Source organism: Martes martes (genome assembly GCF_963455335.1).
Source record: "Martes martes genome assembly, chromosome: 12".
Classification (NCBI taxonomy): domain Eukaryota; kingdom Metazoa; phylum Chordata; class Mammalia; order Carnivora; family Mustelidae; genus Martes; species Martes martes.
This window is the reverse complement of record NC_137900.1, coordinates 58,484,543-58,510,620: the sequence shown is the minus strand read 5'-3', so window position 1 is coordinate 58,510,620 and position 26,078 is coordinate 58,484,543. Positions and strand designations below refer to the sequence as shown.

Sequence of the window (26,078 nt, the reverse complement as noted above, 5' to 3'; positions counted from 1 at the left end):
AAAAAAAAAAAAAAACCGAAAAACTAAGTAAGGATTGTGAACTAGCCCCAAACCACATATTTTTTTCTCCTCTCACTTTATAATGTTAATAGATGTAGGTTTCTATTTTAAGATATTTATTTATTTATTTGACAGACAGAGATCACAAGTAGGCAGAGAAGCAGGCAGAGAGAGAGGAGGAAGCAGGCTCCCTGCTGAGCAGAGAGCCCGACTTGGGGCTCGATCCCAGGACCCTCGGATCATGACCTGAGCCAAAGGCAGAGGCTTTAACCCACTGAGCCACCCAGGCATCCCGTAGGTTTCTATTTTAATTACAAAAATAATACATGCCAATTGTATAACTTTTAGGTAAACATATGGGCACTAACACCTATAAGGTCCTGACTCAAAAAGATAACAAGTACTGAAGACTGGAATATGTTTTTGCATCTTAAAAAACTTGATACAGTGTTATGTATACTTTGTAAATTGTTCTTTTATTGGATAAAAAAATTGAGCATTTTCTTGTCATTAAAAATGATCATACTTGGGTTCCTGGGTGGCTCGGTCGGTTGAGCATCTGCCTTTGGCTCAGCTCATGGTCCAGGGATCCTGGGATCGAGTCCTGTGTCAGGCTCCCTGCTCAGTGAGGTGTCTGCTTCTCCTTCTGCCCACCTCCCTGCTTATGCTTGCTTGCTCTCGCTCGCTCACTCTCTTTCAAATAAATAAAATCTTTTAAAAAAAATCATACTCTCTAAAACTTGCATAGTAATGTTAATGTATCATGGTTTACCTAACCAATTCTCTATTGTTTATCACCAAATATTATTTTACCATTATGCATTAATGTTCTCTGAACATCCTTGAACATAAATCTTTTTTGACCATTTCTGATTATTTGGGGAGGGGGGTAGAATAAATTCTTTGACTTGGAATTGCTGGCTAATGTTTAAAGCTTTTACTACATGTGGTCAAATCTATATCTTTGATAAACATCCTCAGAGATCCTGGCTGTCTACCCATTGTCACCAGCTAATTGGTCACTAGGCCAAGCAATGTGAATAAACGGGAAGACAATTTAATAAAAACAATGTAAATGCTGCCAATTGTTAGCACATGTCCGTGTCAGGAATTATATTAAGAGTCTGCTTATGTTTGTCTTTATCCTCATAGTAACCCTGTGGGGTGTGTATATCATGATCTTCATTTTAAAAATGAGGACATTAAGGCTCAGATGGGTTAAGCAACTTGCTCACAATCACAAGCCAGTAAATGGCAGTTAGAATTCAAGACTGGGCCTGTCGGACTCTACATCCTGCATTCTTAATGTCTGCCTCTTACGTGTGGGTATACATTGGTGACTGGAGCTTCACCAGAGCCAGGCCCCAGGAAGCATTAGCAGCCCCAGTGGTCTGTGGGAGCTAGAGTGGCCTGCAGCCTACTGTGGTGCATGGGGTGGCTCTATTTTCTCCAAGAGATGAAGTTGCAGGTCTGAGGTCTGGCGCAAACTATTGGGGGAATGTGGGTGGCTGCTTCATCAGTGCCTCGGCCTGGAGTTTTCTGTCAGCCTCAAGAAACCCTTGCAATAATGCATTATTCCTGCACAGGGTTTCCTGGCCAAGGATTTGCAAGCTGAAGCCCTCTGCAAACTTGATAGGAGAGTAAAAGCCACTATCGAGCAATTTATGAAAATCTTGGAAGAGATTGACACACTGGTAAGTACATATTCAGCTGAGAACTGGTTTGCTTTGACTGTGTTTCAGTCAGTTTCACTCTTTCATTAATGCACTCTTATTTTCTGAGTGTCCTGGGCGCCTGCCATGTGACAGACACTGCCCAGCCCTTGCTGCGTACACAGAAAGACAAGATCGTTCCTGATTTTTAGGCACTCACATCCCACCAACATAGGGCTTTTGTCATTTTTATTTATGTATGCTAAAAGCATCTAATCCTCACAAAGTTGGGACCCAAATGGACGGTGATTTTATAGGGCTTCATGCTACTCATGTGACCGGTACCCCACTGGGCTCATTACCTGAACAGAAGTCAGTCAGACCCGTTCTTATGAGACTGTTGAGAGTCATCGACTCTCATGTTCCCTGTTATAGAATGGCAGTAATGATATTTCTAGCCTGCTGCCTCATTTTTTTAAAGATTTTATTTATTTATTTTTGAAAGAGAGGGAGCACAAATGGGAGTGGATGGCAGAGGGAGAAGCAGACTTCCCACTGAGTAGGGAGCCCTGTGTGGGACTCAATCCCGGGACACTGGGATCATGACCTGAGCCGAAAGCGACTGAGCCACCCAAGTGCCCTGATGCCTCATTTTTTTTTTTAAAAGATTTTATTTATTTATTTGACAGACAGAGATCACAAGTAGGCAGAGAGGCAGGCAGAGAGTGAGAGGGAAGCAGGCTCCCCGCTGAGCAGAGAGCCTAATGCGGGGCTCGATCCCAGGACCCCGAGATCATGACCTGAGCTGAAGGCAGAGGCTTTAACCCTCTGAGCCACCCAGGCACCCCTGATGCCTCATTTTTGAGGGTGAATTACTCTGCCTGGGATTCTGAGGGAGTGCGGGCAGTTATAAGGAAGCACAGGAAGGTCATGACGTGGCCAGGACACAGTACCTATACATAGGGAAAGGACAAAGTCCATGTTATACATCAGTTTCCATGGCCCAGACCCTGAGAACAAAGGATAGGGGTAAGAGCCATGGTAAGGGCCACATAGGATACAGATCAAGGAAAATCATTCCTGAACACACACGTCTCATTCATGTTGGTGGACTGTGGGTATTCTGTCGTATTGTTATGTCACTTTTACTGAGATGATTTATGTGTCAACTTACTCTTCCACAGATTCTGCCGGAAAATTTCAAAGACAGTAGACTGAAAAGGAAGGGTTTGGTGAAAAGGGTTCAGGTGAGTTGTGTGGTGAAGCATTACAAAGTTTAATGTCTTGGTGTGTGTGTTTATCTGTTCAGAGTAGGGTACGGTAAAGGTGTGCTGTGTGGTGTGGACTTTCTTTTGATTGTGATTTCGTGAGCCCAGAACATAAGAGAAGAGCTCCTTTCATGGCCCTGTAATTATATTTGGATTTAAACTCACTGGGGAGGAAGATCAGTGGAGAACAGTTATGATGCCACATTACATAATTCCAGGAGCCACTATTCATGTGAATACTGTTCTGAAATTTTGTAGTACAGTGGCAAGGCTTCCTGTCCTCACCACCCTTTTGGGGGGTTGTTGTCAGAAACCCTGGTCCTATGCTGTGCTCTGCCTCCCTCCCCTTACCTGGGAGCCCAGGCTAGCTCCATCCCTCCCCGCGGGTTCCCCTTAATGGTTGAGCAAAGAGCCTTGCACGGGCAGGGAGAGGTTAGCCCCAGGTGGTCCCTCACTGTCCTGCACTCGTGTTTTAGGCATTCCTAGCTGAGTGTGACACGGTGGAACAGAACATCTGCCAGGAGACAGAGCGGCTACAGTCCATGAACTTGGCCCTGGCCGAGTGAGGTGAGGCGGAATGAGGCAGGGCTGCCCGAAGAACAGTGCCACCAGCTCTGCCCTCTCTGGGGCAGAAGTGACCTGATTTCTCCAGGGCTGCTGGGGACAGTTGACCACTTCGCAGTTTTCCTGCACCTACCCTGTTCCCGATGAACAAGTATTCTCTACAGTCCTCAGTGGAGCTCCTGTCTTGTTTTCTCATTCTGTCTCCGCTGTGCCGTCCAGCAGCCCACCTTGTCTAGGGGACCTCTCCTGCCCATCTTGCCAACTCTTTCAACCTTGGGGTGCTTTCCTTGGGCTGCTTTGCTTGGGCTGGGGAGACTTCTCATTTGTGTTGGAGTAATTCCTATAGGCCACCCCTGTCTTCAGATTCATGAGGCCCTTTTGCCCTTATGATTCCGTAGCCTGTCGATGTAACCCAGAATCACCAGGATGTTACATCTAGGGAGTGGCTCAGAATAGGTATTTAGCTCACAGGGTGGTCCAGGTATCCCTCATTGTAACCAAATTCTAGAACAGGTGGCTGGGTTATTGGTTCACAGACCTTGACCTCACTTTCCAGTGACCCTGCCCAGCCACGGGCCACGAGATCTCAGGCCCATTCCTGGGGTTGGGCTTGTATTGATGTGTGGACTTCCTTGTGCTTAAGTAAATCTTTAGAAGGTTAGAACCTAGTAATGACCAAAGCTCTGCTTGAAACCAGGTCACAAGTACAGAGTGGGGGGGACAGAGAAAGGAACCACAGTGAGGCAGGTGGTGAAAGCAGCCATAAATTTCTAAGGCGTTCCTCAAAGGCATTTCTGTTCACTGTACCCTTCTGAGGTCAGTGTTTCCTTCAAGGCTGTTCCTGTTTGTTTTGTGGCCCCCTCCACTGTTACAACATTTTTTTAAAAAGCAGTTTATGTATCATCAACAAACAAAAGAATGTTTAAACTTTTTTTGATGAAATAGGAGAAGCAAAAGCCTTCTGTGGTTCCAGCTGTAATTTGTGTTGAATAAGTCAAGAGTGGCCCTGTATGCTACAACTCTTAACCGAGTCAGCTGCTGTCACCCCATTTTTTCCACACAGTGCCCGGGAGACAGGCTTCCAATAGGCCACTTTGAGGCCAACCTTATTTGGCAGAGAGGAGTCACTGAAGCCCCAGGAATTTAGGCCTGTGCGGGTGGGACCTAGGACAGGGGTGGATAAGTGGATGAGGTTCAGCCTAGCCTAGCCCACTCCCCACTTTAATCAGCAATTCAGTATTTATCTGATAGTTTTATAGGCTAGCTGTGTGGCGCTAGACCAAAGCGTGTAATGAGAGGTCCCTGTGTGTGAGGTACTGTTCTGAGTTCTTCAGGTATATTAGTCATTTAATGCTCATACATTCTAGGAGGCAGACAGATACTGTCCCCATGTTAGAGGTGAGGAAGCAGAGAGCTTAGGTAATTTCTCAAGGTCGTAAGTGGCAAAGCCAGGATATAAAGCTGGTAGTTCAACTCTTCACTGTACTTCCTCTCCACAGCATGGGCCTTCTGGCTCTTATCTCTCTCCCCCGCCCTCCCACTCCCTTGTTGGTCTCCACTCCCCCTCTGGCCTTCCAAAGAGCAGCTTCCCTACAGAGCAGCCGGAGTGGCCATAAAGTGCCAATCTTAGCATGTCAGGCCCCTGAGAATAAAGGCCAGAGTCCTTACCCTATGTGCTCTCCCTTTTATCCCCGGCCACTGGCCTGTTTGCTGTCTGCTGGTAGGCACGCTGGTCTTCCAGATGCTGTGTGCCTTCTCCTGCCTTGGGGTCTCTGCATATACTATTCCTCTGTTTGGACAGCTCCTCACCATCTCTCTCCGCCCCCACCTCCCCGACCCTTTTCCTAAGTAACTCCTGTTCATCCCTTGAACTTAACTCAAATGTCTCTTCCATGGAGAAGCCTCATCTATTGTCAGGGAACATCTTAAACTCCCAGGTGATATCCTTTCACAATTTGCCATAACTTTTCTTTATGATAAGTAGCATGATAAACCATGATTTATTTGTGGAATTATTTGATTAATATTTACCTCTAACCCTAGACTCTAAGTTTCTTGGGTTAAGGCGCTTCTTTGTCTTGTTAACAGCATATTTCAAGCACATTGTCTATTTATATAGGTGCTCAATAAATATTTGGAGAATGAATGAATGTCAGACGCACACATCTACAATGATATTCCCACAGCTGCACTCTATCAGCGCTGGAATTTACTGTATCAACAGCCATTGTTTGATTAAAGGGTGGGGAAAGAGAGGCCCTGTGCCACTGGGGACTGGGCACGTGTGCAGGGTGGTGACTGGGGCCTGTGCACAAGCCCCCCCACTCCTCTGCCCCCAGATCTGCACATCCACAGGGTGTCTCTGCCAATGAACAGGGAAAGAACACTCCTCCGCTGCCCACTTTTCCTGGCACATGGCCAGTCCTACTATAAGGGGAACCAGTGGGGCTCTGTGATCCCATAAACATCCTTAGCCAAACAGAGCTGGAAGAATTCTCCCACACATAGTTTTAGTCAACAGTTTCCACTTGCTTTAAGACTCAGCATTAAGGTTACCTTCTCTGAGACACCCTTCCTGCTCTGGTAGTCAGGATTCTTTTAACTGAAAGCACCAGAAACCAAATTCCAAAGAGATTGTTGAAACAGAAAATGTACTGTACTGTACTGAGCCACCTGGGTGGCTCAGTCGGTTAAACATCTGACTTTTGGTTGTGGCTCAGGTCACGATCCCAGGGTCATGAGATCGAGCCCCACCTGGGGCTCTGTGCTCAGCAGGGAGTCTGCTTGAGAGTTTCTCTTCCTGTGCTCCTCCCCCTGCTTAAATTCTCTCTCTCTAAAATAAATAAATAAATCTTTTTTTAAAAAAAGGAAAGAAAGAAAATTTGTTGGCAGGATGTCAAGTGATCCCACATAGCTTTGGGGTGTTTGAGGGCAGTTGGGCTTCAGGGATTCAAACACAGCCTGGAATCAGTCTCTGCATCTCTTTCTTTGCATGCTGGCATCATTCTCTCAATTCTGCTTCTTTCACAAAGTAGGAAACGTGGCTGTCAGCAGCCCCCACATCACACATCTTGCAGCTTCAGTATGAGAGAGGAACTGCCTGTTTCCTTATTTGCAATTCAGAAAATCCTGGTGGAGAATTTTTTGGCCGATCGGTAATAGCCAGGGCAGCAGGGTCATGTGCCATAGATAGGGCCTTTGGGGACCCAGTTATATTTCCAGAGACAGGGCCAAGTTTCCACATCTGTAACATGGGGAATTAGGTATTTCTTCCAGTGTTATGCTTGGCACCTGGGCACATTGTTCAGGTGTGATCTTTGGGATCCCTCATCATGGCTGTGGAAGCCTGGGAGGGTCGGGTCACTGACAGGAAGCTTGGCTAAGAAGCTGTGCCCCCTGAGTGTAAGAGGGGCTTCCCACGTAGGGCAGAGGCTTAGAGATCACCAACAGTCACTCTCCTATAAGTGAACTAATTTCCACCTTAGCACGTGGCTCACCAGATAACAGTTTTTCCCAATCTTCTTGTGCTAGCATGGCCAAGAGACTCCATTTTAGGCAATGGGCTGTACACACAGTGTGTTTGTCTTATGGGGAATCATCTTCAGAGGCAGTAGAGTGCCCTTCTTTACTTAGAGCAGCTGTCATGTACACTGAAAGGGAAACTGATGAGGATACCAGAGTAACTATATAAAGGAGCATGAAGTTAGCACACTGCAGATGTCCATGTGTGAGGAAAATGAACTGTTGAAGCCACTGTTATTTTGGCATTTGGGTTTCTCACAGCCAAACTCAATACTGCCATCATTCCTATGCAGGAGAGGAGCAAGAATTTCTGTTACCAGTGGCAGTAAGTAGGAAGGCCTGTAGATGACCTACCTGCAGGTCTATCAGCAACAGTTCCTGTCCACGTCCCCATTTCAGTTGTCTGGGGAATGCTGGTTCCTGCCTTCTCTGTCCTGGCTTTCTTCCCAATGTGTTTTCCCACAGCAAATTTCCTGCTCTGTCGGGCCACCCTAAAGCAGGAATCTGAGTCCAAGTGACACTGCTTCTATTGGCCAGGACTTGTCTCCACACTCTTTTACTCTGCCACCATTATCAAGTGGCTCCTTCTATTCACTTTGGCCAAAAGAGGGTTATTTGACATGGACCACGGCTAGGGCCTCTGTGGTGGGATTTCTGGATACTGTGTTTTTGTGAGCCGTTGTATAGGTACACATGTGGTGTGTATGCCTGGACTTGTGTCCAATGCCAACATTAACAGTCAGAATGGATGGTGACCAAAAGAACAGAGCAGGGTCTGGACGTCGTCCTACTGTGGGTCCCAAGGTACGGGGGACACTCAAAGGCCCGGGGCAGCTATTTTTAACTGTTACAGACCTAGGTCAGTAAATTAACAAGTAGTTTAGATATATTGTGTACACTACCTAAGTATTAGTATCAGAGTGTGTGTGTGTGTGTGTGTGTGTGTGTGTAAGACTTAAGATTTGGGGTGCTGGTACAACCCAGGGAGAAGGCCATGAGGGGTGTAGGACTCTCCCAAAGGCTGGGTCCTGCTCTCTGACAATGGGAGACGGTACAGAGGTCACCTAGGGTTCTTGACAAGCAGGCTGGGCAGACAGGCGTGCTGGAGACAGGGGCTGACCTCTTCAAGAAGCAGAAGAGACCTGGGACCTCTAGGGGAGCATGTGACAGTGTTGAGGAATGCTGGAATAATGGAGAAGACATCAGGTTCAATGTAGGGAGGTCAGGGCAGAATCCCTACCACACCCACCCACCACCAACAACCACCTCATCAGAGTCCCCAAAGACACTGGCTCACTTGGCTGAGTTGGGCTGGAACTTTTATTCATGTCACATCCTTCACTCCCAGCACTGTTGTCTAGCCCGAAACTTCGTGGCTTAAGAGGCTGCTATGGGGGTCAGCATTTGCCATCCTTCATGATCTGGATGTCCTGTTTGGTTTTCCTAGGATCACAGGAGACAAAGATGAGTCCCATCTCATCAGGAACTAGGACAAACCCTTCAGGGACCCTATCCTGCCTCTCTGGCCAGAATGCTGTAGCTTCTTCTTCTTTTTTTTCTTTTTAAAGATTTTATTTATTTGACAGAGAGAGATCACAAGTAGGCAGAGAGGCAGGCAGAGAGAGAGAGGGAAGCAGGCTCCCCGCCAAGCAGAGAGCCCGATGTAGGGCTCGATCCCAGGACCCTGAGACCATGACTTGAGCTGAAGGCACAGGCTTAACCCACTGAGCCACCCAGGCTCCCCAGAATGCTGTAGCTTCTGAAGACTATCTTCCATGATCCTGATTAGCTCTGGCCCAGCTCAAGGGTTTTATTAATGAAGAAAGGGGATCAAATAGGTGATCAGACATACCATGTTCTGGCTCTTCTCACCTCTCAAGACTCATTTCTTGCCTCTCCCCACTTGTCTTTAAACTTCATACTCCAGTGTATCCAATTTCTTACATTTTCTCAAATACAAGCTTTTTTCTTTCTTTCCTTCTAGACATTTTCCAAACTCATTTCACTACTTGGAATGACCTTTCCTTGTTCCTTCTTTTTCCAAGCTAATATCAGCTCATCTTTCAGAGCCGAGCTGGAAAGTCTTCCCTGCCCTTGTCCTTGCCCTGCACTCACAGAATCCTGAGTGCCCCAATCTGAGCCTTGAGCATTCTGTGCTACAGTTGGCTGACCATTAGTTTGACTTCCTCCTTAAAGTACTACATGCCCCAGAAGGCCAGGGATGCTGTCTAGCTTATATCCTATTGTATCCCCAGTGCCTAACATAGTAGACACTCAACAAATAATTATTGGTTGGAGGAATAAATGAACAAATGAAGTCAACTAGTTGGTCAGGGTCAGAATAAGGAAAGAACCCAGGGTTTCTGCACCCTCCCCAGCCCCCTACCAGCTGAGGCTTTGTACTTGGAACCACGTGCCTTCTTTGAAATATACTTGTGCTCATTCTGTTAGGGGCAATTTTGGAGGACTCTTCTCAAGCCAAGGTGTGTGAAGGAAGAGGCAGGTCAAGTCTTGTTCCTTTCACACTTGAATGCACCAGAGTTGGGGCCCACCCAAGCAAGCTGAGGGGAAGGTATGGGGTGGACTTACAGCCGGATCAAGCAGATCTGACATTCATTGTCATACGTGACACCATCAGTGCCACAGACCAGGTTGGATGTCTGGGAACAGACAGGAGACTCCTCCATGTGCTCACAGATGGGCTGTGAAAGAGAGGAACGGAGGGAGGGCACTCAGCACTTCAGAGGCAGTGAAGAGGGACCAAGGGACTTTGCTTGGAGTCAGGGGCGCCAGGGAAGAGCCAGATTCTAGAAGGCCCCAGTGTTGGTCCAGTGGATATGAAACTAACCACTCAGGGCCCCTTGGCATGTTTGCTTCGGTGTGCATGCATGACTAGGTGTAGGGCTGTGCCTGTGTACACAAGTGTGTACCTGTGTCTGCTGAACCCATCTGTGGGCATTCAAGTGTGTATCTGTGTGTCTGTGTGTCAGGTGAGTTTATGGCCTCAAGCTCCTCGGGATGGGTTCACGCACTTTTCAGAGGGTCTAACTAGAACCTCTGCTGCAGATCCCAGTGAGGAACCCAGGAGACAGAACCACCAGCATTCCCATGGGGCCTCTCCTCACTGAGGGCTTCTCCACTCACCCTGGCTGACACGACCCATCAGGCCCCTGGTGCTGGAAGGCTGAAGAAATGGGACAAGGCTTGGGTCTTAAATGAGGCTAGTCTGAAAGAGTTTCAGGGCAGGCCTGAGGTCAGGGTGGAAGCTGGGTCAGGACTGGGATCAGAGCGTGGGACAGGATGGGGTGAAAGAGGCAGTCTGGGGTGGTGGTCATAAGACCGAGAGTCTGACTTCCATGCTTATGAGTTGTGTGAAATTGTGAGAGTCATCTCCACTCTTGGACCCTCAGTTTCCTCCTCTGCACACACTGTAAATGAATAATAGTATTCTTCTCATGCAGGGTTAATTGAAATCATATATGTAGAAGTACTTGACTTCTTTGGCCCAATAATAGGCCTGGGTCTGATAGGCTGACAGTGGAGATGCTGAGGCTGCTGGATGGGAAGGCGGCTTTGAGCCCCCTTGGTGAAGGCGGGGTTGAGGGTCTCAGGGACGCCAGCACCACTGCCTTAGGATCCCTGCGGACATCAGGCCCAGGGCCAAGGTGGAACCAGGATTCAGGGACAACTTGGTGTCTGTCCTCCGGAGCGAAGGGATGGATGAACGATGGGGTGTGGTTGGGGGAGGCTGGCACAGACCGGGGGCGCCAGAGTACCTCTGGCCTGAACCCCGTAGCCTGTCCATCTTCACTACACAAAACAGAGTGCACGCTCAGTCCTGCTGAGCCCGGGCAGGGGATTTCGCTGGAGACCAGGTTGGGGAGATCTCTTGAGGCCCTGGAAGCCAAGTTTGAGACCTTGGCAAAGGGGCTGGGCCAACTCAGCCTGGAAGGGCAGCCTGGGGAGCCTGCAGGCTCAGGAGGCTACCCTAGCCACCTTGGAGCCATCAGTTACTTGAGCAGGAGTATAAAGAAGAAAAATGCTGGTTTCTTAGCATGGATGCAGAAGGAAGACCAGAACAGCAGCCCTGGAGCCCAACCTGGAAGGGGCTGCCTTACCATTCTTGGGGAAATCAGGCTTGTCGCCGACACGGGCGTCTCTGAAAGGCAAAAACACGAGTTAGGTGATGGTGTCTCTAGGCACAGGTCTGGCATCTGAGGACTGTTTCGGGAGACCTGTTCAGCTACTACCTAGTCTGGAATTCCTCAAGGAGAGGTATTGAGTCACTAGAATGCGGGGAATCTCAGAAGGCTGCTGTAACCCTGGGTTGCTAGAGCAGAGACAGAAAATCTAGGGTTAGGGAGGTGACAGTCCAGCCTCATCTTATTAGTCAGATCCCACTGGGATTGTTATATCCCATATAATAATGAAATTAATTGAATTAGCATGAATCAAGCAGGGAGAACACATGATCTTAACTGCTCTTCACATCTCTTATCACCGTGGTGTAATGGAGGGAAGGATGCTGCGGTCCGCTACCCACATCCCACCCGCAGGCCAGACTGAGGTGCTCATTTCCTCAGCTGCTGGGAGAATTGGCTACTCACAGCAAGTCCCTTCCTAGAAATGACTCTCAGAAAACAGAGTGCCTCACCCATGGTCACATCCCCTACCCAAGAACAGGCCATATCCAATGACAGGTTGATGTTGGTACAATGGCCAGAACCCCTCGTTTCTACTAAACAATGCGGAAGGGCCACCCCAGCTCCAAAGCTCCCTGTGGGATCGTTGGGCAGAGCTGGGACCGCACACAGGTCTGTCACTTTTCATACACACAGCCTGGTTCTTTTCATACACACAGTTGTGCCTCTTGGCTCTTAAAGGTCTCGATGCCCTGCTTGCAAGACATGAACAAGCTGATGTGAGTGGAGAGCGTGACAGGCAGATGAGGGAACGGAGCCACATCTAATGCCACAGGTGGAAGGAAGGGTGTCTATGTAAATTGGAGAAGGGCAGGCTGCTTCCTGAAGTCTCTAAAGGGCTATCCTGGGGCCAAAGGACAGAGGATCTCTTTTCAACCTCACAGGGCAGAGCCCATTCATGCGAGGAAGCTGTAGGGAAGCAGGTTTGAGTTCCAGAATTTTCTCTCAGTGGAAACTCTGCCACAGTGAAGGAGGCTGTCTCCAGAAGCAGAGAGTTCTCCCATCACTGGAGGTGTGCCCACCACTGTGGTTTTAGCTTTTCTTGGGGTTGCTATTATCAGAGATTTCCAAGGTAGACAGGGAGAAGGGAATTGAGGTGAAGTGACCCCTGAAATGCTGTTTAAGCATGCTGTTTAAGCATGGCACATTAAGATGCAGACCCAGCACCACAGTGCTCAAAACTCTCCTGTGATTGTGAAACTAGAAATGAGAAATTATCCAAGTGTCCTTCAAAAGAATGGGTAAACTATGATACGTACATACACTGGGATACAACTAGAAATAAAATGAGCAAACAATGGTTATATGCAGCATGGCTGAATCTCAAAACATTGAGCAGAAAAAGCCAGACACAAGGCTACATACTACATGGAAGGGGCACCTTAGGCCAAGGTCAAGGGCAGCCTGGGGATAAATATAGCTTTCTATGTGACATTCTAGAACAGGCCAAACTAATTTATGGTGGGGGGAAAAAATGCAGTGGTTCACTCAAGGTTTGGATAAGGGAGAGGACTGACCAGCATGAGGGAAGTTTCTGGGGTGTTGGAATATTTTTTTAAATTTTTATTTTAAGTAGGCTCCACACCCAACATGCGGCTCCAACTCATAATTCTGAGATCAAGAGTCTCATGTTCTACTGACTGACGCAGCCAGGTGCTCCAGAAATGTTTTGTATCTTTAAGATTTTATTTATTTGTCAGAGAGAGAGCACAAAGAGGGGCAGAGGGAGAGGGAAAAGCAGGCTCCCTGCTGAGCAAGGAGCCTGATGTGGGACTCAATCCAGGACCCTGGGATTATGACCTGAGCTGAAGGCAGATGCTTAGCCAACTGAGCCACCCAGGCATCCTAATGTTTTGTACCTTTTTTTTTTTTTTAAGATTTTATTTATTTATTTGACAGAGACAAGTGAGAAAGAAAACATAAGCAGGGAGAGTGGGAGAGGGAGAAGCAGGCCTCCCACTGAGCAGGGATCCCTATGTGGGACTCGATCCCAGATCCCAGATGCAGGGCTTGATCCCATGAACCTGGGATCATGACTTGAGCTGAAGGCAGATGCTTAATGACTGAGCCACCCAGGTGCCCCTAATGTTTTGTATCTTGATAGAGATTTGGGTTACACACGTATATGCATTGTCAAAATTCATTGAATAAGATTCACTGAGTGATAAGATTTGTTTATTTCATGGCACATAACTGTTAGGGGACAAAAAAGCATTAAAAAAATATAAAGGCCTTCCATGGCTCCTATGATCTCAGAGCTCCTTCACCTTAAGTTTAGGGCCCTATGTGAGCTGATTGAAAACTTCCTCCTAGACTCACTTCCTAGGACACCTCCCCATGTTTCTGTGCCTCAGCTATTCCTGTCTGCTCATTTTTCCAGGACAGGCTCTGCTTTGGCTTATACTGTTTCTGTCTAGGTGAAATGTCCTTATCCCCCTTCTACTGATTTTGTCTTCATTGTAAGGCTCAGATGCTACTTCCCAGGGAATCCTTCCCTGATGTCCCCCAGGGTTTCCTGAGGAGATCTGGATTTAGCCTCCAGTTTTTGTCTATTGTCCATTTAGCTGCTAGAACAAAATAGAACAAAATACCATAAACTGGGTGTCTTAAAAACAAGAAACATTTGTTTCTCACAATGCTGGAGGCTGGAAAGTCATAAGGTCATGGCCCCGGCAGATTTGGTGTCTGGTGAGGGCCCTCTCCCTGCTTCAGAGCTGGTGCCTGCTTACCGTGTCCTCACGTGGTAGAAGGGGAAAGGGAGCTTTGCGGGGTCTCTTTTGTAAGGGCATTAATCGCATTCATGAGGGCTGGACCCTCATGACCTAGTTGCCTCCTAAAACTCCCACCTCCCGATACCATCACTTTGGGGATTAGGATTTCAGCATATGAATTTTGGGGCCACAGACATTCAGGCCACTTTCATACCACAGGCTGTCCCACTCAGTGGGTCACTTGCCTCCCATGGACCTGAGTTCCTTGGGGCTCCTATGCCTCTGCCCTCATGTGGCAATGCGCCCCACAACTAAAGTGCGTCGTTGGGGGGTGGAGTGCAGAACTCTGTATAGAGCTTCTTCCTGGAGGGTGTGGGAAGAGGTTGAATTTACTCTCAGGGTGCTTTTGAACCCCTTCCTCACCCGGCCTAGGCATGAATCTGAAATGGGCACAAGGACTCTTTTCCGGACAGGCCTCCTGAGTGTTCCCAATAGGAGAACTGCTCAGGGAACAGACGCCATGCTGGGAGTAAGCAGAGGCCCCAGACCCATGTTCTGTTGTCCCAGCTCCTAGGACTGCGTTCTCAGCTAGGGGAATGGGAGTGGGACTGGCTATGAGGTCATTGGTATTCCAGAAGTGTCCTAAGTAGTCTTCTTGCTTCCCCCTTTAGTCTGTTCTCAACACAGCAACTAGAGTGATCCTTTTGACATACAATTCTGCTTGGGGTGCCTGGGCGGCTCAGTGGTTAAAGCCTCTGCCTTTGGCTTGGGTCATGATTCCGGGGTCCTGGGATCGAGCCCCGCGTTGGGCTCTCTGCTCAGCAGAGAGCCTGCTTCCCCCCTCTCTCTGCCTGCCTCTCTACTTACTTGGGATCTCTCTCTCTGTCAAATAAATAAATAAAATCTTAAAAAACCAAAACAAACAAACAAAAACCCCACACAATTCTTCTCAAAATTCTTCAGTGTCTCCCATTTCACCCAGAGGGAAAGCCAATTCTCACACTGGCCTTTAAAGCCTTACCCAGTATAGTTCCCAGTTGCCTCTATCATCTCCTCTGCCATTGCTCTGCACCCTGCCTCTCATTCCCCTCCTGCCACAGTGGCCTCCTTGCCATGCCTCCAACACTCCAGCTATGCTGCTCTATCTCAGGGCCTTTGCACTGCCTGTCAGCTCTGTCTGAAAACTTCTCCCAAATATCCACATGGCTTACTCCCTTGCCCCCTTGAAGCCTTGCTGTAGGAGAGAACCCCCTGATTTAACATGGCAGCCCCCTCTTCACCGTAGCCAATATTTTTTCTTTAGCCTTTATCACCTTCTAACACTGCATTTATCTTGTTGTCTATTCCCTTCCATCCTACCCCATTGGATTTAAGCTTCATTGGGGTAGTTCTTTTTCTGTTTGCTCACTGATATGTCTTATCGGGCCCAGAATATGCCTGACACATGGTCGGTATGAGACCACAGATGTGCTCCAGGCCCTGGAAGGCTCCACTCCAGCATGTGTCTAGCCCGGGAAAGAGGCTACCCTTGGCTCACACAGCTACCATCCGTCCCACAGGCATCACCTGTCACAGCAAACAGGAGCTCAGAGGACCCGGGCCAGGCTTCCTTCAGCACCTGCTACCTTGCAGCCAGCAGATTTACCTGTCTTTCCCACAGTAGGCCTGCTCCCTGTTGCTTCCCACATCTCTTGCTGAGGAGTTGCTTAGAGCAGCTTTGAACCAGAAAGACATCCTATGCTACAGCTGGAAAAACAGAGGCCTCAAGAGAGGAGGGGTTTTTGCAGTTCTGGGCCAGAGCCAGGATTTAAACCCGGGTTTCCTTTCTCCTAACCCAGAGCTTTTCCCAACCACAGTGGAGAGGTACAGAAAGAAGGTATATGCAGAAAACCGAGGCCTCACAGGATGCTTCAGGGCCTGTCTCTGCCCCCACCACAAGCTCATCTACCATCACCAAGCCACAGAGAGTCCAGGCTCTGTCCACTCACCCCTGTCCACAATGAGGAGGGCAGCCACAGCCAGGGCAACCATCCACGGGCGGACAGCCATGCTGATCCTGGGCTGATGCGTCGGAGCTAGCTGGGGTCCTGGGCCAGGGGAATGACTGGGGCCTGTTTATAGGGCTGATCTCCACCCTTATCTTATCTAGGGCCAGATGGAGAGACTGGGAGCGGAATCCATAGTTAGATCCTGCACCACAGCACCAGAGATGCCGAACCTGGGGCAGCCTGGGGCTGTGCCTGCAGAGCTGGCAGATTTCCAGAATGAGGTGAAGTTTGGACAACCTCCAAAGTGGCCACCAATCTGAGGGCTGGAGCATGTGAGGGAGGAAAATGGAAGTAGAAAAACAGAGACACCAAGTCAGAGAGACTGAAAGAGGAGAGACAGATCAGAAAGGAGAAAAAACAAAAGCAGTCACTGAAAGGGGGCAGGAGGCAGAGAAGAGAGGTTGGAGCCATGGGTGCCTTTGCTGGGGTCTGCACCAAGCACCTCTGCAGTGTCAGAAAAGACACTTTCCTTCCTGGCCTGTTTACCCACATGCACCACGTGGAGATAGCAGTTCTGACTCTGTCTCCCTCCTGGGGCTGCTGTGAAGAGGACAGTGGGGAGAGCAGATGGGAAGACATCTTGTAGAGGATGAAGCAAGGTATAAATATAAATGAAAATGGTTCTTTTCATTTCTTTTTTTCTTTTCCCACCATGAAAGGGCACAATTGATATGGCAGGCCCCAGGGAAGGGGTGCGGGGGGCGGGGTAGGGCATGGAACCTGCTTGAGATTCTCTCTCTCCCTCTCCTTCTGACCGCCCCCCCAACCCCTCACACTCTGTCTTTCTAAAATAAAAAAAAAGAAGATGCCCTCATGTTTTGGATGTATTATGTGCCATTTGCATTTTAGTGGGTTAAATACAGACAAGATTCTTTTCAAGAAAAATCAGTATATAAAAGCCCCCAGGGGCACCTGGGTGGCTCAGTCAGTTAAGTGTCTGCCTTAGGTTCAGATCATGATCCTGGAGTCCTGGGATCAAGTCCCACATTGGGCTCCTTGCTCAGCGGGAGTCTGCTTCTCCCTCTCCTCCCTGCTTGTGTTCTCTCTGGCTCTCTCTCTCAAATAAATAAATAAATAAATAAAAATTTAAAAAATAAAATTAAGATTAAAAAAATAAACAGTAAAACTCCCCCATACTTATACATTTACTTATATATAGACACTTAAACTTTATATACTTTATACACTTACATATACACTTTACTTATACACATACTTATACACACAGTATATACATACTTATACACTTAGATATGAATGAGATATTTGGTTATCTGCTTTCAAAGAATTTCTGATTTATAAACAGAATAATAAAATTTTATTTATATATGCATTTCTCGAATTAATTTAGATTAGTGATTTTTAGTTCCATCTACAGATTCAGTTTTCCTGGGGAGAATTTAAAAGTACAGACATGAAGCCTCTTTCCAAAATACATAAATCCAAGTTTCAAAAATTTTAAAAATTCCTTTAATTTTGAAAGATTTCAAGGCTATAGGTAAGTTGTAAGAAAGTTAAATGAGTCAATGGGAAGGATTCTTATTCATGATTAGCCCCTTTGGGGGCTCTAGGCAGCCAGCCAGACAGTAACCCCTACAGGCTGATAGGGGCCCCACATGTGCAGCCAAGCCTATGACTCAGCTTCAAGATCCTCCCGCCCCTCCTCAGGAAACTCATAGGCCCAAGGACGCCCCTGAGGCAGGTGGCAGCTATCCTTTCATTGCTTAGCCAGGCAGAACAAATATTTAATGATGATTTCCTGCCCTGAAGCAAAAACATCTCATAAAGTGTGGGGAGGTAAGTTTCAAGGTCATCTAGGTCCTGCCTATCATCTTACTTTCAGACCTTCTGGCAGCAGCCCCACCACGAAGTCATTCAACCTTTAGGGACGAGGAGCTCACGACCTACCAGTTTCATTGTTGAATGGCTTTGAGCTGAGTCCTTCCTCATACAAGAGGTCCGCTTCCCCGAGACTCCTTGCCAGGGTTGGAGTGGGGTGGGGGTTGGTTCCCAGCTCTGTCTCTAGCCTCCTCCACTTGCATGAACCCCAGGTGAGCACCTCCAGACTAAGCAGGTCCAGCCCTTTGCTGGCCCCCACCCTTCCACCTGAGGAAGCTCTTGGACCTCTGCATTTTTCACCTGGCTCCCAGGTCTGTCTGCCTGTGATCCAGGTTAGAGTGAGAAGGGGACGGGGGGAAACAAAGGAGTTTGTCACCTCCCTTGTTTTTGGACCTTACACCTTTATCAATGTGGCGGGAATGTCTACTGATGGTTCTGGCTGCTTCAAGGGACCAAGAAGCTTGAATTCTGGATCCTTTGAAGTTCAAAGGAAAATCTAGGGCAGCCTGTGGGGTGCGGAGCCCACTTACTATGCTCCTTATCCAAAGTCTCTTTCCCCAGACAAGCACCTCCTAGATTCATTTATAGTGACAAACTTCAGATCTGTCCTTCATCAAAATATGAGCCTGACTCCTATATCCAATTGTTATTGGGAAGCACCCCTATGACTGTCAATATATCCAAATAAACCTCATTCATTAATCCAGAATCCACTCATTCACTCAACAGGAGTTTAATAAGCAGTTAAGCTCTATGTGTTTGGACATAGATGGGAATAAGTCAGCACAATAGCTGCCTCAAGCAGCTTGTCATTAAGTGGGAGACTGGTACCAACGGTGGGGGGAGGGCAGAGCTGTATCATCGCCACTGGAATAAGTCCCACAAATGAGACACACTCAGTGCTTTGGGAAGATCCGAGAGTGACCTATCCATCTGGGAAGTCAGAGAAGGCCAAGGGGGGAGTGCTTGGGGCAGGCAGTAGCAGAGTGGAACAGTGTTACAGACAGACGAAACAGAATATGTGAGGGCCCTGAGGCAGGAAGAAGCTTGGCGCATCCAGGAAACAGTGAGGTCAGTGAGTGGAGAGGGGCATGCAGTGAGTCTGGAACGGTCAGGGAGATCAGATCACTGCTCCCCACCCCACATCCCACCTTCCAACAGTGGAATCCAGAGGCTGACTCTGTGACCCTGTGTGCCTTCCTACTGAGTATACACGTTCTGCTTCCTAAGCAGCTGTTGAATCACGTAAGCAAGAAGGAGTGAGATCTAGGGGAAGGGTCTGCCAAGAGGAGGAACGACCAGGCCAAGGCCCTGGGACAGAAGCAAGCTTGATATGCTCAGGAAGTAAATACCAAGGAGTTAATTGTGGTTAGAATAGAATGAACATGGGAGTGAGTGACAGGAGGAGACAGGCCAGCTCATACTCCCGGCCCAGCCCAGACCAACTCGTTGGGGTTAACTTGAGTACATTCCTTCCTCCCTTCAGGCTTGTGCATGTTCTCCCATCTGGGAAATGGGCCCACTGACATTTCATCATCAGCATGATTTCCAGGGCAGCTTTGAGGACCCCAAAGAGGAGAGTGTGAGTTGAGATGTGTGCAGACACTGTGATGCTAAGGAAGCAGCTTGAGTGTGGATTCCTGGAAGCAGAACAGAGGCCAAGCGCTAAAAGCCCTAAGCACCTATGCAAGTGCTGGGATCAGTACAATAAAAACAGAGATGCCCTAAAATGGAGCTCTGGCAGGGGAGCTGGTAGTTCCTCCCTGTCTTGCCCCAGGTCAGAGTGAGAGCTGGGATATGTGTGCTGGCTGAGCCCACACTACCCAGTCTCATCCAGCAGCCTTCATGCTTCCTGCCAAGTCTCTGACCGACGCCCAAGGAATACAGCCCCTCCTTGGTGACGACAATGCAGGATCCATTAGCTCTGAGTCACCAGGCCTGCCAGTGGGTGGAGGAAACAATGGCCTTGTTTGGTTCAAGGCAGATGAACTGACCTCAAGCAGGTCTTGGGCCTGCCAGATGGCATGCTCAACACGGCCACCTTGCCCCTGGACTCTGTTTCCTGGCCCGTCAGGCTACGTCCTGCTCCACCTTTTTCCCAACCTCAAGTGCCTCCCCCCAACCCATCTACCTGTGATGAGCAGCCCAGGATGAGTATGGGCACCCACTCCTGGGAGCCCTGGTCTAAACCAAGCCAGCTCCATAGCCTGTCCTGTCCTGGGTTCCTGAGCCACCCGACTCCTTGTCCCAGGTTTGGCCACTTCCCATTCTGCCTGGTCCAAACTGAAGGCCCCCACAAAATGGCAGTGAAAGGAAAGGGTACCCCTCTATTCCTTTATTTTTTTAAATACTAACTTTATTTTTTTAAAGGTTTTATTTATTTATTTGGCAGAGAGAGAGAGAGAGAGACAGTGAGATAGGGAACACAAGCAGAGGGAGTGAGAGAGGGAGAAGCAGGCTTCCTGCTGAGCAGGGAGCCCGATGCGGGGCTTCATCCCAGGACCCTGGGATCATGACCTGAGCCTCCTGGGATCATGATCTGAGCTAAAGGCAGACGCTTAACGACTGAGCCACCCAGGCGACCCCCTCCCCTGACTCCTTTAACAGGAGATTTCATCTACTTGTTCGGGATCTGATTCCAAGGAGGATTCAGTGATGGCAACAGATTGATGTCATTCCTCTGTGGGGGCACCAGCCCTACCATTCAACCTTATTAAGCACCTATTTTTGGGTACGAGTCATTGTGCTAGGTCCTGGGACCACAGAGATGATGGATAAATGGATCCCTAGGGTTAAGAAGCTTGCAGTTCACAAGTAGTGGAGGTAGAATGGACACATGGACACTGAGCATTTATAAATTTATAAAGATGTTTATAAAATGCTGTGGTCAGGGCAGTGATGGAAATGGTGGCAGATATATTCCATGGACCCTTCATTCAGTATGTCCAAAAGTCAATTTGCCATGTCCTCTCCACCCAGAGATAACCTATGTCCCCATGTCTCCATCTGGGTGGACAGCACCGCTATCATCCAGGTGCCCTAGGCAGACCTGGGAATTCCCCTGAACTCACCCTTACTACTACTACTACTACTGCTGCTGCTACTACTACTACTACTACTACTACTACTACTTCTCTTCCTCCTCCCTCCTCCTCCTCCTTCGTTTTTTTGTTTTTTGTTTTAAGATTTGATTTATTTGAAAGAGAGAGTACAAGCAGGGGGAGGGGCGGAGGGAGAGGGAGAAGCAGCCTCTCCACTGAGCAGGGAGTCCAATGTAGGGCTCCATCCCAGGACCCTGGGATCATGACCCAAGCTGAAGGCAGAGGCTTAACCCACTGAGCCACCCAGGTGCCCTCACCCTTACTTCTTCATTGTTACTGATTTCACCTCTTCCCCCTCTCTCATATATGTCACCTCCTCTGCATTTCCTCTAACTCATCCTCCATACTTCTTCCAGAGAAATCTTTCTGAGATGCAAAAGTGACCACATAATCCACTGCTTAATACTATTCAATTATGTTCAGTTCATTCAATTAATATTATTCAATCTCTATTGACTCAAGGATGAAAACCAAATTCATTGGCATGGCATACACGTTCTTCCATGACCAGACCTTTGCTGGCCTCTCTACATCTCTGGACACTTAACCCTGACTCCATCACACAGAACCACCCAGTAGGCTCTTACTCCTCCAGGCCTTTGTTCATGCAGCGCCTCTGCCTGGATGCCCCCTGACCACCTCCCCTGGGCTCTCTTCCTGGGAGCTCAGCCCTCCCCGGTTTGGGTCCCTCAGCTGTACAGACATCTATCATAGCAGCACGTATAATGTCCCATGGTCCTTCCTTGCTTATGTGACTATGTCCTATATTTCCTTACAGATAGGAATGGGAGGACATCTGGTTCACCCCATGTCCCCAGTGCTCTGCACAGGGCCTGGAACCTGTGTGTTGACTATATGAATACATCCAATACTGGAGGCAACTTTGGGACAGCAAGGAGCCCAGTTCCAGATTCTGTCAGCTGGGCTCGTGGGCTTCTGAGATCTCCGAGGACCAGGCTGGGCTGCATTTGACCCAGTGGGGCCAGCCACTGACCACTCTATCCCGTATCCATATGGGGACAGAGGTGGCACTCTATTCCAAGGGCCACATTTTTCTAGTTCTTGGCCTACCTGTCAGGGCCCCCGAGAACTCAGCTTCTCTTCTAAGACCTAGATGTGGTGCTTCAGTCCAAAAGCTGTCCCAAGTCCATCTGCAGGACTCAAAAGTAGTGACCCAGCACCTGCTTTCTCTTTCGGTGTGTGGGATCCTGGCTTGATTATCATCAACCAGGAAGAATATTTAGGTTAGTCCTTACTCTAGAAGTGGCCTGGGGTCACAAGAGACCTGGTGTTCTCTGGTTATGTGCCATCCAAGGAGTTCCACTCACACAAGCATAGCTCAGAACTCCAGTTTTCTGAGCTTACATATGAAAGACAAAGGCTCATGAGATCCGCTTTTTCCCATTTCAGAGCTCTGATGGTCTTTAGAAAAAAGACTATTTTGCTAAGCGAAATAAGCCAGTCAGAGAAAGGCAAATACCATATGATTTCACTCATATGTGGAATTTGAGAAACAAAACAGATAACCATAGGGGAAGGGAAAGAAAAATAAAATAAGAGGAAAACAGAGAGAGAGGCAAATCATAAGAGACTCAACTACAGGCAACAAACTGAGGGTTGCTGGAGGGATGGTTGGGGGGGGTTAACTGGGTGATGGGCATTAAGGAGGGTACTTGATGGAATGAGCACTGGGCATTATATGCAACTGAGGAATCACTAAATTCTACCCCTGAAACTAATAATATACTCTATGTCAACTAAATTGAATTTAAATTTTTTCAAAAGTTTTTATTTATTTATTTGAGAGAGAGAGAGAGAGCGAGAGCACAAGTCGGGGGGTGGCAGGAAGAGGGAGAGGGAGAAGCAAACTCCATGCTGAGCAGGGAGCCCTACATGAGGCTTGATACCAGGACCCTGGGATCATGACCTGAGCTGAAGGCAGACACTTAACTAACTGAGCCAACCAGGTGCCCCACTAAATTGAATTTAAATTTAAAAAAATCTTTTTTTCCCCCAAAAGACTATAGGGGGCACCTGAGTTGTGCAGGTGTTTAAATGTCCAACTCCTGGTCTCGGCTTAGGTCATAATCTTGGGTCCTGGGATTGAGCCCTGCATTGGGCTGTGCAACTCAGCGTGGAGGCTGCTTGAGATTCTCTCTCTCCTTCTCCCTCTTCCCACCCACTACTTGTGCTCTCTCTCTCTCTCAAATAAAAAAATAAATCTTAAAAAAAAAAAAAAAGACTGTAGGTTCTTATGGCCAAGTGCAGTATCACATACCTCCAAACCACTGTTAATTCTGATAGGATCCATGACTTGCAAGCAACAGAAACAGATTCTTGCCAACTTAAGCAGAAAATAGGAATTTTCCAGAAGAGGATGTAGTTTTTAAAAAAATATTTTATTTATTTATTTGACACAGAAAGATCACAAGTAGGCAGAGAGGCAGGCCAAGGTGAGAGGGGGAAGCAGGTTTTCCGCTAAGCAGAGAGCCCGATGTGGGGCTCAATCCCAGGACCCTGACATCATGACCCAAGCCAAAGGCAGAGGCTTAACCCACTAAGCCACCCAGGTGCCCCAAGAAGAGGATGTAGTTAACTTATGTTGGACTCACTCAGGAGCAGACCCTGAAATACTAAATTCCAAGTAGTTTTCCAGAAGGCAATACCGGGAAGCACCGGCGGAGGAGTCAGGATCAATAAGGTGGGGAGAGAAGAGAACCAATAGTGTGCATCACTGAGATTATCGCTGTGGGAAACCAGGCCTCAGTCCTACCAGGGATGGATGGAACACTGTGTGAAACCCCTTTCAGTTATCCCCACTGAGGGGTGAGGGAGCTGGGGTGTATAGCCACCAACTCCCATCGGTCACTGACTGAGAACGCTAGAGCAAGGTCCTTAACTCCCTGGCACTAAGGGGCTGCCTCTCTCATGTCTCCGAACATTCAGAGAAAGCCAGCAGCCAACGGATTGCAAGGGTTGTGGATGGAAATGGGGGTAGGCACAGGAATGGTGAACGCCAAGGAGATGTCGGGGGGGGGGCACTATATAATTCCATGTACACGAGGTTCTACAACAGGCAAACCTTATTTATAGTGACAGAAACAGATCAGTGGTTGCTTTTAGGGTAAGGTGTAAGAAAGGGCAGAGGGAACTTTCTGGAGGGTTGGAAATGTTCTCTATCTGTTTAGAGTGATAATAACACTGATGTACACAATTGCCAAAATTAAGGAGTTAAACATTTAATGTCTGTGCATTTCATAGCAAATAAATTACGTCTTTTTAAAAACGTAATTGAGATAGACCCATAAGTACAGAGAACAAAAATGATGGTTACCAGTGGAAAGAGGGGTGAGGGGATGGACAATATGGGTGAAGTAGAGTGGGAGATACAGGCTTTCAGTCATGGAATGAGTAAGCCGTATGGACAAAAGATGTACCATAGAGGATCACCTGGATGGTTCAGTAGGTAGAGCATGTGATTCTTGGGGTTATGAGTGTGAGCCTCACTTTGGGTGTAGAGTTTACTTAAAAAAAAACCAAACTTTTAAAAAAGGTATGGCATAGGGAATGTAGTTAATGATTTGATAGGGTTATATGGTGACAGATGGTAGCTACACTTGTGAGCATAGTATGATGTACAGAGTTGCTCAATCACTATGTTGCATACCTGAATATAATGTAAGACTGTGTCAACTATACTTCAATAAAACTTTTTTAAAAGACTCTGTTTATTGACAGAGAGCGAGAGAGCACAAGCAGGAGGAGTGGGAAGCAGTCTCCCTGCTGAGCAGAGAGCTCGATGCGGGGCTCGATCCCTGGCTCAATCCCAGGACCCCGGGATCATGACCTGAGCCAAAGGCAGACGCTTAACCGACTGAGCCACCCGGGCACCCCTATACATCAATAAAAATTTTTAAAAATAAAGCTATGTTGTGATATCACCACACACTGGCCAAGATGGCTAAAACAAAAAAGACAGGCAATATCAAGTATTGGCAAAGATTTGGAGCAAGCGGAATCCTTAAAAAAAAAAACAAACAAAACCAAAAACCCAAACCAAAAAACCAATCTGAATTATGCCTCAATTTTGAATTGCTCCCACCAGGTGGCAGTGGTGCCCAATTCCCAAGAGTTCAACTGTAAAGCTTGTGTAATGAGTAAGATCTGAGAATCGTTTTATTTGTGAGTATTCTTGAAAGCATGAGACATTGTATTGTGGGCATGTATTTTTTTTTTAAAGATTTTATTTATTTATTTGACAGAGATCACAAGTAGGCAGAGAGGCAGGCAGAGAGAGGGAGGGGGAAGCAGGCTCCCTGCTGAGCATCGAGCCCGATGTGGGCTCTATCCCAGGATGCTGGGATCATGACCTGAGCCAAAGGCAGAGGCCTCAACCCACTGAGCCACCCAGGTGCCCCAAGTGGGCATGTATTTTTAATTTCAATCAAGAGTATCCTGCTGGAGGTCTCTTTCTCTTCCTTACTCTCACTCCCCCCGCCCCACATTCAGCACTGTGTTTTATTTTATTTTTTAAAGATTTTATTTATTTATCTGACAGAGAGAGAGAGCCAAAGAGCACAAGCGGAGTGAATGGCACAGGGGGAGGGAGTAGCAGGCTCCCCACTGAGCAGGGAGCCTGATGTGAGGTTCAATCCCAGGACGCTGGGATCATGACCTGAGCTGAAGGCAGATGCTTACCGACTGAACCACCCAGGTGCCCCAGGACTGTGTTTTAAAGATCTGTCTACACTGTGTATATCTGGTTTATCGGTTCTTACTGTGATTGAATATTCCAGTGACGGGTGCCTCACTGCATCCAGCCCTCCAACCACCACAAACAATTTTGTGTTAAAGTATCCTCTTATATGTCTCTTCACGCACTTGTGCAAGAATTTTTCTAATTGCATGGCCAGGAGTGGGATTCTCCTCATCTCAACTCATAATATTTATTCATTTGTATCTCTTTATCTCCTTCTACTTAGTAAATTCCCCCGAATTTTTTGTGTTGAAACAGGGTAATCTAAGTAACAGCCTAAACTTTTAAAGGGGAACATTTGCTGTGAGTCATTTTATTTCTATAGTTCCTTGCAAAACATATCCTCTTGTTTGTGATGTGATTTCACCTTACAAAATAGTGTTGTTGCCTCAGATTTGGACTATCATATTGATGA

The 26,078-nt window shown here is 47.6% G+C and overlaps 2 protein-coding genes across 6 annotated transcripts in view; one reads left to right on the top strand and one right to left on the bottom strand.

The window, feature by feature from the left end:
- The window catches only part of BAG1 (BAG cochaperone 1), a 46,641-nt gene that overhangs the window by 7,601 nt on the left and 12,962 nt on the right, over positions 1-26,078 (top strand). The window contains exons 5-8 of one of the 5 annotated variants that reach the window (XM_080820392.1): positions 1,587-1,694; positions 2,837-2,899; positions 3,397-3,487; positions 24,646-24,852. In XM_080820392.1, the coding sequence (XP_080676518.1) occupies positions 1,587-1,694; positions 2,837-2,899; positions 3,397-3,486 (261 nt within the window). In that variant the 3' untranslated portion in view covers position 3,487; positions 24,646-24,852. Of the gene's footprint in view, positions 1-1,586; positions 1,695-2,836; positions 2,900-3,396; positions 5,497-15,478; positions 15,496-16,068; positions 16,781-24,645; positions 24,853-26,078 lie in introns of those variants that run through there. The other 4 variants (XM_080820390.1, XM_080820393.1, XM_080820391.1 and 1 more) reach the window with 4 other exon arrangements.
- On the bottom strand, positions 9,531-16,060 carry SPINK4 (serine peptidase inhibitor Kazal type 4). Its single transcript, XM_080820394.1, has 3 exons — positions 15,908-16,060; positions 11,125-11,165; positions 9,531-9,708 (listed from the first exon to the last, which is right to left on the bottom strand). Exons 1-3 carry the CDS (start codon positions 15,966-15,968, stop codon positions 9,592-9,594), a joined length of 219 nt encoding a protein of 72 aa, XP_080676520.1. The 5' UTR covers positions 15,969-16,060; the 3' UTR covers positions 9,531-9,591.